The sequence below is a fragment of the Lissotriton helveticus genome, chromosome 1_1, assembly GCF_964261635.1.
Source record: "Lissotriton helveticus chromosome 1_1, aLisHel1.1, whole genome shotgun sequence".
Lineage (NCBI taxonomy): Eukaryota > Metazoa > Chordata > Amphibia > Caudata > Salamandridae > Lissotriton > Lissotriton helveticus.
This window is the reverse complement of record NC_136057.1, coordinates 1,936,489,917-1,936,502,621: the sequence shown is the minus strand read 5'-3', so window position 1 is coordinate 1,936,502,621 and position 12,705 is coordinate 1,936,489,917. Positions and strand designations below refer to the sequence as shown.

The following is a 12,705-nucleotide window of genomic DNA, read 5'->3' as shown; positions in this document are numbered from 1 at the left end:
GACATATTAGGTTAGATGATTGTTTTTTTTTTTTAAATGTTGTGATTTCTATTTGGAGGAAGAAGCTGGTTACATCTTTTGCACTCCTACATTGGTCTTTCAAAACCATGATCACACACCTCAATTGTCATGACCATCAATTATTTATTAATTTTTTCTTTTTAAAAAAAAGACCTTTTTAGGTATGATATTCAGATAGTTTTCAATATATTCTGTTTTTTTTTTTTTTTTAAATTGAAAAGTAAAAAAAAGGAACCTGGGCTTTATATTTTCTTGTATGTAATGTTGTTGTTTTTGTGTGTGTTGTAGAAAATGTATGATTTGTATTCTGTTGTAAATATTGTATTATTAATGTCCCTGTGTATTGAAAAGTCCATAAATGTTTGCCTTTCAAAAAAATATATGAATATACGTAAACAGGTCTTTTTTTGAAAAAGAAAAAAATACAAAATTGATGGGCTTGTCAATTGAGTTGTGTGAACGTTGTTTTGGATGATAGTGTGGAGTGACATCAGTACCGGCACTTGTGTTGTTTTTCAAGTTTAAATAGGCCCTATCCTTACTGATTATGGGTCTAACCCTGTGAGGTTTTTCAGCACTCTTACATTTGGCATTATAGCTTAAAAGTGAATCTTTCACTCCTCGAGATGCAGCAGAGGCAGCATAAGGGTGGTCCAACTGATATTATGGTATGGCTCTATAAAGAAGCCCATTTCAATATGAACCATCCTACATCTAGAGTTTCCCTTCACCGTACATAATCACAAGAGCCCACATTGTACAAATCGTTCAGCTTTGTAAAGGCCCTTCAAAATACAGGACATCCTGCTAAAAAACAGACAGCTCTTGAAATGCATGAGATGGCTCAGTTCAGAGCTCTCCAGCCATGACCAAGAACCACAGTGCAGATTAAAGGCTTTACTATCTTCATTCCCCATGACACACTTTTAACACGACTCAATTGAATACAAGGCTCTCGTGAAAGCATTGATACCCTTGAGGGCAGCTCTTGACATGCTTGGACTGTGCTGCGATAGCCACAGGATTGCTAAGGCTTTGAGGCGAAGACCCGTAGCAAATGCACCACAGCCATCCCCGACATGTTGTGCCCTAAGAAGCCATGAAAGATTTGTACAAGCCAATCTGACAAACGAGACAACACTGGAACCCGTTGCCTTGATGACATTCCACCTTAACTTGGGACAAACGAGACACAAATTACAATAACTTGCTTCAGACTGCGCACACAAAAGGACTATGAAAAATGGAAATAAATAAACAGATCAAGTCAAGTCCATCTTCTCAAAGTAAACAGCCATGTCAATCGTTTATGAACGTGTACAATTTCAGTGTTATAGCACATAAAATACAAAGGTGAACATTTTTAGTTATAATTGCAATGCCAGCAGCATCCTTTTAATAAGCAGAGAATCGAGGCTATGACAGAAGCTCTGTGAATACATTTTTCACCCAGGAATAGCAACTTTTTAAAGTTTTCATAACTCCAAGCAAAAACACAGAATACTGTTATAATTTAATGGCTGTGCCACTTTAAATTAACTTTGTGATGTATGTCTTGCTTGCCAACTGATTTGATCAGGACACATGATCACGTACCTAGCCTACAAATACTTAATTCCTCCTTTTCAACAACAGCACAAAACAACCACAGGTTCTATCAGGGATTTCAGAACAGCAGCGTAAACCCTGGTGCTCTCCCACTGTAATGCAGGCAGCGCTCTTATCAACAGCTCCTCAAACACCACTTTTGCAATCCATCTCCACAATGACTTGAAGTTCTACCACATCTCTCCAACCCTACAGGGGTTACACTGGGACTGCATTTGCTCTGCATTTAGCATCATCTTCGAGATGAGTAGCATCACCTGTAAGGTCGTCAGAAAGACCACCACTGCAGATCAAGCTGAAGAACTAGCCACATGAAGTGGTCAGCACCATACCAAAAGTCAGGAAATCACCAGACTGGAGACAAAGAAATACAAGAAGGAAAAGATCAGAAGGCAAACATCCTTATTCTATACATCTAGAATTTGGAACAACATCCCCACCAACATCAGAACTGCCCCAACTTCCCTTTAGAACTGGAACAGAAGACACATCTCTTTAACCCCTTCAGTGCTGATGACAAAGCCAGCTCGCCATGGGCGTTACCTGCGCTACGCAGATGACGAGCTGGTTTTGTCATAAACAAGCCATTTTTTTTTCAGCGCACAGCGGGAAAACGCGGTAGCGCGGTAGGGGTTAAAGAACACTGTCTAGGAACTTACGTGTGACTGATCTCATTGAAAACAATCTTGAATCGTACCTCTGGGCAACTGCCTATTGCTCAGTACACTGCTGCTTCCCACCCAAGTTTGTGCCATCGAAATTCCACTGCCATACGTACATATCCAGCTCCACAGATGCATCTTGCTGGGATCCGATGAGATCATCATGAAGGTCATATGTGGTTGATGTGAGTAAGTTTGCATGCTCTTAGCCATCTTGGATTGAGGAAACCCCCACACCTACGAAACAAGCACCAGAGCAGGGACTTTTAGTTTTCTTCGGTTGCAGGCTAAATATATAGCTATCAGCCCTTACTTGACAACTTCCGCCCAGACTTTGAGGCCACATTTCATACTGCAAAGGCAACAAGCAGTATGATGTGGGAAACAACACATAGATGTCTCTGGAAGGGATCAAATATAGTGGGGGACGTAGGACCCAATACAAACACAGCTGCCCAGTCTAGGAGGGAGGCCACAATATTATTTCACATTTTTCTCCAAGTCACTCTCCACCCTATGCTGGGTGGACACTTTTCTGGAGATTGTGCTGAAATGTTTCCTACCAGGTGTCTACACTATTTCAACCCACCACAGACTCAAAGATATTAGAGATCAATGGAAGGTTATCAGCAAACTCAATCACCACCGATGACGTCTCTCAAGGAGCTCTAACTATGGTTACTTAATGAACACACTCAATAACCGATACCTCAGTAATAAAGGTTTTCCCTGTGGGAGTACAGGCTGAAGTGTCCCTGGGTGAACCCTCAATGTGTTTTCTGGGATCTGCTGAACCCAGCCTCATCTAAAGAAGGTAGTTGACAAAGAAAGAAGAGGGAGAATCTTGGGGAGTATCAGGTTATAAAGACTGACTAGCTAACACAGCAACACTGTTTATTTCTGCCTTTGACTTGCATCACAAAGCAAGGCATTTGGAGTAATGCAGCCAACTTAAGGATGCTAGTGCTGCTCCTCTTCTTCATAATTTGCATAGAACATGGTCTATATCTCCTTGCAGTTAAGAACATTGATGGGTGCTGAAATTTTCCAAAAATCTTCTCTCTGAGAAATGACTAAGTCTTATACAGGTCGGGTCAGGTGGATCAGTGGACTAATGCCTCCACTGCAGGGGCCTGTGTTCGACCTCATGGGCACAGCTTCAAATCCTGGCAGAACCACTCAGCCTTTCATTCATCTGAGGTCGAGGAAATGAGTACCATTGAGTTGGGTAACAAGAAACGTCTGTTATTCAGCACCAAGATACCTCTGGGTGAACGTGCCCTTTTACAAATACACGTTATGTTATAGAGCAAAAAAAAAACCCCGACTAATGCATAATGCAAACATAACTTTATTTAAAAAGCATCTGAGCTTGCGGCTAGCAAACATTAGGCTAGAGCTCTCCAAACCCACGTTGCCCGCCTTGATTTTCTTACTGTCACAATACCTACTGCAGCCTAATTCTTATTGAGCACCTGAATAATTAATAACGCTGTTCCCTTTTTAGGTTTTGCTGCTAACAGCTTTTAGGTGTTTGCTGCTAATGATCTATTGTGACAATACCGATTCTTATAGTTGTCTTTGGGTCAGTCCACTGCTTACCACTGGTTGACTTTCTTGTGAACCCTATTTGAATTCTTCTTATTCAATGGCTTTCCTTCTTCTTGTGTCTGTTCCTCTACTGGAGCACAGGTTCTTTAACCATGCTTTTGACTGGTTAACTTGTATCCTTCCACAACTACCATTTAGGAATTTTTTTCTCTGATCACTCCACTAGAGTGCATGTTTTTCTTCTTCTCTCCCTTATGTGCTGCTTCCCGCTTCAAACCACACCCTGCGCTCTCTATTTCCAACGGGTAGTGTGTTGTTCCCCCAGCCCTTCTTCATCCCACTCAGTTATGTCTATTTTATAACCCCACCCAACTCCTCTTAGTTTTTAGCAGTCAAAGCCACTTCAAATTGCTACTGGGTGCACTTTTCCAAAAAAGATGCACTTTAGAGCACTTTTTAAATTTAAATTTACCGCTCCAAATGGGTGTCCACCATCTTGTATTGGTAAATAAAATAAAAAACGGCTGCCACGCCCTGACCAATGCATCCACGAGTTGTGATGTTGGGCAGCCATTGCCTCACGACACATACATGCTTATACATAATGGTTTTGCCAAGGCTGCATAGCATTGGCAAAAAGCATTGACAAAGCCAAAAAGTTGGTACTAGCAGCCAGGCGACTTTTCAAATGCTTGTTGGAAAAAAAGAAGCAACCCAACTTCCATGTTGTTGAAGACTTTATTTTGTAATGCATCTAAAAGTCACATTCACATCCTCTACTCACCACTGTGATTCAATTAAGAATCTTTAAATAAGAAAATACAGTTTGTCTCTCCCCGTTGTCTTGCTTCCTGTGTCAGTGTTACATTACTGTTTACTTCATCAATGCCCTATATTCTATTTACACCCTTTATTTTATCGTCTTTTATTTTACTTCTACAATATTGGCAGTTCTATTTGCTTAGTTATCAAGGAATGCTTTGTAGTCTCTTAATCACTTTTGAACAAATAGCTTAAAACCATGAACATGTCAATCCTATCAGTGTTCTAGATAAAGTTTTGAAGAGGGAGTATTTCGTTTTACTTTGGGGTAAAATTATGCCCTACAGAGCAAAAAGTGATTATCATTTACGATGGAAGCATTTTTGAGTGGTTAAAAAGTGGAAACAACATTTTATGTAACTGGAATTCATGAAAGGTGCATTTTTCACCACATTGAAGCCCCTCTTTAGATGACGAAGCATCCATAGTAAAGCGTCGTCTTGCAGTAGGTCAGTACTGTTGTAAGTTATTTGGACACACAGTACTAGGACAACGCAGGTTGAAGCTTAGGGTCGAGATCTGTGTATTCGTTACTCTGTATACTGTTTTCTGTTGGAAATATCCACCGGATTAGGCAGAGTGAAACATTACAGTACACGTCAGATGATCCATAGGGTATCTTTTCTTGGCTTGCAGGTGCAAATGCCAAAGAGTCACTGGGTATACTGGACATTTTCCTCACTATCTGAGATGTGTTGTGCTCACTGGTGGGAAAAGTAATGTTAAGCCATACAATGAAATACAGTGCCTCAGCCGTCAAATTAATTAGTTTGTGTTTATTGGAAATAAAATTGAAATGTATATGCCTGAGCGAAATCATTGGGTACCTTTGGAAGGATTGAACACACTAGCAGACAGTAGTAACAGTAATTATCCAATAGGACCACAAAAGAAATCCAACAAACCAATTGGACATCCAACAAGTGGATAGCCTACTTGCCAGAAATGCAAGATTTCTCCATTGCATGAAAACAGTACTTAGAAAGGGGATATGACTGAATCAAGCATGGGTCGTCTATGGACTTAATGTATCATTAAATATTAATACAATTCATACTCTGATTTCGTGAAAAAGTTTTTTAGTTTGAAAAAATGGGCTAATAATTAAAATGTTGGTTTTAACTAAAAAAGGCTCAATTATAAATTTACAAAATCTCAATAAAAAACAATTCGGTGGAATCGTGGATCTGCATGAAACTTCTGAGATGGGGTCAAAAAATTGAGAATTTGGGATTGAATATATATGCAATGAATGACACATGGCTTGGGGAAAGGAGCCATAGGGAGTGTCCTGGCCATGGAGATCATAAATGAGGATTACTCCTGTTATTTACAGGTGCCGAAAAAGGGCTGAGGACCTTTGCCCTATTTTAGATCTTTGATCTCTCAACTTCTTCCTGCTGAAGCTCCGGATGCTCAAGTTGGCATAGGTTCTGTCCGCCCTGGATTCAGGAGACTGGATGGTGGCACTAGACCAGCAAAACAGCCTGGACTTCCTGCTACAAGAGGGACAAATAGTTCTCCAAAAGCAAATGTGATGTAGGTGGAATAGGCACAAGGGGAAGGAGCTTAGCCCGTTGGACTATCAGCAAGATCCACCTGCCCGATGTTATAGCTTGTAACCTGCTGAGAAAATTAGTGATTCCTGCCTCCACAGAGTGGTCTTGTGCTGCTAATGACAAACCAAATAAGCAATGGGTGGAAAGGAATGGCAGGGCATAGCCCTGTTCTGTTGGACTATCTGCAGGATCCACCTGTCCGATGTAATGGCTTGCAACCTTTCGGGAAAAACCGTGATTTCTGTCTTTCACGGGGTGGTCTTGTGCTGCTAATGACAAACTAAAGCAGCTTTGAAGCTGCTGCCAGCGGGGCTGGGGACTGGTAAGTTCATTGCCCCGGCTGGCTTTGATGTGAATGGCATTTACGAGACTTCCTTCTGTGCTCTGCACCATACAGCTTGGATTTGTGGTCCCGACATGCTTTTAAGGGTGCTTTAGGGCACCCTCCTAGCAGACTGTGCCTTAGCCTGTCCCTAAACACCAGAGACAGACTTTGTGAGGATCTGTCACAGGCATATGTTTGTAACAGTCCCTCCAAGACTTAAACCTTGTAGTTTTAGGAGGGGAAATATTGCCTTGTACACTAGAAATAATTTAAGATAAATAAGATTGTCAACTATCAAGAGAAAAAAATAAGGGCTAAGGCCAGATCAGCATACAAAGGCGTGAAAATAAAGGAACTGGCAACAGAGGTCTGGGGTGACACCTAACTGTGGTTGGTTCCAGTCCTTACATGCAGGGTGCAGCTGAGTTGACCGGGAGCAGCACAAAACCACTTACTGGCTTACAGCGGCTATGCCGAAAAACCTGGATACAGTCTATTGCCTGGTGCAATTCTATAGGTGAGGAATGTGTGGCTACAAATATCCATCAGTAACTATATATTTGATAGGTTATTTTCAATATGTTAACCACAAAAAACTACTAATGCATTCTGCCACCTTCAGTCCACATACACACTACAAAAAACGATCAATAAACAGTAGAGAAGGTGAATGAAGAGAAAAGAGTAAAGAAGAGTACAGAAAACTAGAGACCAGGTGAAAAGGACAAAGAGGAAGGGGTTGTAGAGATGAAAGCTCTCACGGGACCCACCAATACTTACCTTCAAACCATCTTGTGCCCTCCATTAAGAGAAGGTCTCTTGTTTGGGTTCCATAACTGCGACTATTATTTATGTATTGCAGTTTCATATAGCGCGAACTCGACCCAAAGTTCTTGGAGCACTTGGCATGAGCGCCAGTTCCTTACACAAGGATACATTGAATTGGGGAGGCACAGGGAGATTAAGTGATGTGGAGCCGACATCGAGACTAGAACTTGGTTGCCCGGTTTCAAAGTTGACACCTAGGCGTTACAGTTAAGCAGGATGAAAGGGTCTGAGGGACGTAAGGATCTAGCGTAATGGTCAGAGCTGCAGACTTTGGAAATGGGGAACCAGGTTCGAGTTTCGGCTCGGCTCAACATCCTGTGATTCTAGTTAAATCACTTTACCCCCCCTCCCCCCCTCCTACCAAAAAATGAATGTATCCTTGTGTAACGTAACTGGTGCTCATGTAAAGATCTCCAATACCTTCGTGTCGAGTTCGCGCGATATAACCCTGTAAAAAATAAAGCCAGCACTACATCGAACACTTCATTAATAAATACATTAACATTACCGATTTACAAGCAAGAATAATTGAACGTCTCCGAAGTACTGAGTGTTTTGTTTGAGTCCCACTATTACCCATAAAGCGCCCCCATAGATCGTGAAATCGATGTCTTTCTTCACGCGCCCCCACACCCATGATAGCACAAACTGGATATTTGAGGCGAGCAATGTACCGCGCAAAGCCTCCATAACGTCCAAGTAACCGGCTTGTAAAGTGGCAAGAATACTTACCCCCCCCCCCCCTCACTGGAGACCCACGTACCTGTCATTTAACAAATCGGATAAATGGCCAGAAAGCCCCCTCCCCCACTCGAGAGGGGGCCGCATGTCAGCTCCTAAACAGCCCCGTGTCTGGCGGTCCCCAGTGGGAGGCAGGTCCCAGCGCACTCAAGAGTCACTGATTGGATTAACAGCCTAATTCCCAGCAGATGAATGGAATACTGATGTCCTGTCATCCCGGGGACACAATCTGTTCTGGCTTGCAGCCGCGTTAACCCTTCCCTGCCTGCGTTTGCACATGTAGAACAGCAGCCCGGGCCCATTCTGGGCATCTAGCATTGCATTGCAGCACGTCCACCTACCCCTTCCCCAGCTTACAGCACTACAACAGGCCACACCTTTTCCTTAGCTCACTTCACTGCAGCAGGTTGAACCCATCCACCAGGTTACTGTGATGCCGAAGCCCTAATGAATTCCTCAGTTCCCGCAAAAGTCCATCCTCAGCAAAGCCACAGCAGCAGTGCTAGCCCTTCTCCCGGGCACACTGTACACCCCATTAGGACCATCCTTTCTCAAGCTCCCGTGCTGCAGCAGGTCTAATCCTTCTTCAGTCTATTACCAGACATTCCAACCCTCCCGATTCAGGCGTGTGACTACCGATTTCAAGGCTAGTCTCCCGCCTCCCGTTCCTGCAAGCAACACCCCGATTCCTCTGGGTTTCAGCTGACAGGGCTTGGTATTGTGTAATGTGCCAATTCTTCCAGCATAGTCAGAGTGACCATGCAGGGGCTCTAGAAGGGGTGAAAACCAACAAAGTCATTAACAAGGGAATGGTCTTTTAAATACCTGTGGAGTACTGGGGGGGGGCGGCTGTATGTGTGCACAGGAAGCTGTTTCAGGCTGTCGTGGGCGAGGGAGCATGCACTGCCAGGCCAGTGCACAACACTTGCATCACCCTCTCTCTGCCTGCTATTGCACTGCATGCTTCTAAAAGGTAAGAAAAAAAACGTGCATTTGCGTTTCAAATGTCCAGTCCTGCAGCAGCACACTTCCAAAGCCCATACATGACAGTAACCCGATTCAAGGCCCCATTCTCCCGATTTTTTTTTTTATCTCCCTCTTTGCTCTTCTAAAATGTTGGCATGTATGTATTACACTGTGGCATGACCTACACTTGACCGGCTGACTGCACTGCAGCACACGTAGCTCGGTGAACTGCACTAGATCCTATTATTTCCAGCTCACTGCACTTTAGCAGGTCTAAGCTGTATACTTAGCTCGCTACACTACAGCAAGCCCAGCTGGTCCCCGGCACAATCCAGTGAAGCAGGCCGAACTCCTCCCCTGCTTAATGCGTCCTCAGCTCACTGCCCTGGAGCACCCCCATCTCATCCTCAGGTGACTGCACTGTAGCAGACCCAACCAGGACTCAGTTCACTACAATCGGTGCCTAATTTGTAGGTCTGGGCGGTGAACTCTGCTCTGTTTGCAGAGTTTTTTGTGCTCTGTGGAGCTCGCAGAGTTCCCAAAAACTCCACAAGCATAGCAGAGTTTTTTCCTCATTCACCAACAGAAAGTTGCTGAGCGCGGGCAAGGAAAATTCAACGTAAGACCGCTTCCCATCGAGATTTATCAACGTGGGCGATCGCGGATGGCCGCTACCTGTCGTGTTGAGAAATCTTCCGTACGCGTTGGGGAAGCTGCCACTTGAGTAGAACATCTATGTGAGCGGCAGAAGGAAGCAGTGCCCTCTTGCGCTGCGCGTGATGGCATTTGTGCTGATTTTACAGTGCAGGACAAACACCGGGTACTAAAAATCGGTGCGCATGGCGCGAGGTAACACTTCGCCGTCCGTGGAACTCCGCGTAGCTTGGAGAAGTTTTTTGTCATTTTGCAGAGTTCCGCGTAGCAGAACTCTGCCAAAGCCTACTAATTTGTAAAAAAACAAAAAAAAACCTCATGTGCCAAGGCCCTCGTCAGGAGGCCACTGCAGCTTGCACCACCTATTGCCCCAGGCAGTGCCTCCAGTGACAGAACCAACACAACTACTGACCACCACCCCCTACAAGTGGGACAATTCCAACTATTCCAGGCCCCTAAAGTTACACGAATGGCTTAAGCAACAGGTATTAGTCATTCTTAATGTATATTGAATGAATAAACAACTGTTGTGTTCGTTCTGTAATTCAGACAGTCTACCACATGGTGGCGCTCTGTTAATAAGTACGAGTTTTTACAATTAAGTGCCGGTGCCGAGCACCGGAAACCGCGGATCAAATTAAGTACTGACTTCAATGCAGCAGATGGAACCCTTCCCCAGTTCTTAGATGGTGGGATACACAACCTGTCGCACCTCACAGAAATCCAGCAGCCATAACTCTTCCTCAACTCACTTCAGCGCAGTGAGCCCACCTCTTACTCAGCTCACTATAGTAGAGGGGCCACTAGTCCTTCTTCGGTTAACTGCAATGCAGCAAGTCTGACTTTTCATTACTTTCCTAGAATGTAGTTGGCCTGATGTTACCCAATTTATTTGTCCTGTATTAGAGTAAGCCTTTCACACAGTCTCTGGCACAACCATTCCTCAACAAACAACAATGCAACAGAGGTAACCCCTTCTCCCACTCTCCACATTGTAATGTGCCATAACCGTCTTCCACTTGCTACACTTCAGTAAGACTAAACCTTGCCCACCACACTACACTGCTGCAGAACCAACCCGTTCTTCTCACTACACTGCAACAGGGTCAGTCTTTCCTGAGCTTCTTAGACTACAGCAAGACTAACCCCCTGCTCAGTCCAGCACACTGCAGCAGGGTTAACCCTTGCTTAGCTTACTATAATGCAGTAGGACCAACCCTCGGTCAGTTCACTGCCCTACAGCTTCCATAGTAGTAGAAAATGCCAGAGTGCACCTGTTGACAGCGGGTGTACCACTTCCTTGCTAGCATTAGGGCTTCTGAGCCTCTTGATCGGATACACCTTGCTGTGTCCCTAACAAAGGCCTAAACCAGACTTCGCTATCTTGAAAGGAGCGAAGATGTTGTGAAAAATGTTAATACACATCATACTATCGCTACAAAAGGTACATTTAGACCTAGGAAAACAACAAAGGCTGGCGAAAATCAGAAGAGAAAAATACTGCAGGAGTTTGCAAGGACTCCAACCTCCATTGCATAATCCATACATTTAATAAAGTGATGGATCGGTTCAACCACTGAAGTAACAGTGCCTTGACCTGGGCTCTGTCATGGGCTTTTAGGGATAGATTTTGTCCCTCCGGTCTTCTAGTTTTTTCAAATTTTGCGGCAAAGATGCTAGAAGCAGTGTTTTGCACTGGAGTTTCAGACTCTGAGGTTTGTGATAAGCTAAGCTTAGGTTAACTGTAAGACGCAGCCTTTTGGGCTAACAATTTATTTTAAGAGTCCCTCAGATCAGGTGCAGTTTGCAGCGCCCAGGGCAGTCTGCAGTGGTCAGACTGCACCCATGGAACAAGGTTCCAAGTGATGTGCTCTAGATATCTATTTCCCAGCTGCTTTTGGACAAAGTTCTTTGACTTCACTAGGTTATCCTGAAGCACTGCTTCCTGGACAACTGTCACTGCACTGACATGCGTTTAGGTTCGTGGTATGCGCCCGTCAATTTAAAAAACACATAGGCAGAAGATAAAACTTGATGGCTGAGCCTGAAGGCATGGTTGCATGAAATGAGAGAAGGACCAAATAAGTTCATCTAAGCTTATATGTTCTAACATTTTTCTGGGTTTATATTTTTGGTGGAACAATAATAATGATGAATAATGATTTTTATGATGAATCCAATATACAAATAATGAATTAACACAATTGAAGTTGAAACAAGTGTAATATGATGTGTAGAAGTGTTATGTTGAATGACAAAATGTAGTAGAGCCACATTTTATGAGAAAACGCCATAATGGATATTATAAACGCCTTTCTTTTATTCACTCTTGTATTAACCCCTCCAATTCAAGCCCTCTGCTCATCTACTTTCCTCATTGGCTCCGCGGAAGTGTAGACAACTGGTGTAATGGATTTTTACTGATGTGCTCAGAATGAACTTTCTAGTGTTCCCAACTGAAACAGTTTCCATGACCCTTGCGTTGTGATTCTCTTGCTGAGTTTACTCTTGGCGCATTATTGTTGAAATAATACATATTAGTAGAACATCTCCGGACAGAGGTAGCACGGAAGATGTTAAATGCTTAGTTAGAATGAGATCGTGCTTATGAACTTAAAAGGATGACATGTTCCATTCTGATTTGCCAAGACCTGTTACTTGTGATCATGCCACGATGATTTAGCAGTTTCCCTAATTTTGTAATGCAAGAATTGTGCATATGAACCCCTTGTTTTGGGGGGTGAGCCATGAGACTTTCCCTGCTTCTAGGGATGCTGCATGGTCCCTTTCTGATTTTGATGCTCACTTGGGACCTGAAATTACTTCAGATTTTGAATGCTTTATATAACTCTGCATTTGAGGCTTCATGGCATTTGTTCTGTAATGCATGATTTTTGAGATTTTTGAAGTAAACCCTTTCACTTTCCCCTGATAAAGAACACAGTTATTCAGTGGTCCTAATTACTTA

At 43.4% G+C, this 12,705-nt stretch overlaps 1 protein-coding gene across 2 annotated transcripts in view; it reads right to left on the bottom strand.

The window, feature by feature from the left end:
- The window catches only part of ACBD6 (acyl-CoA binding domain containing 6), a 395,397-nt gene that overhangs the window by 27,129 nt on the left and 355,563 nt on the right, over positions 1–12,705 (bottom strand). The window contains exon 7 of one of the 2 annotated variants that reach the window (XM_078643536.1): positions 2,408–2,528. The exons of the other annotated variant lie outside the window; for it this stretch is intronic. Coding sequence (XP_078499662.1) covers positions 2,408–2,528 — 121 coding nt within the window. The remainder of the gene's footprint in view (positions 1–2,407; positions 2,529–12,705) is intronic. 2 annotated transcript variants of the gene reach the window in all.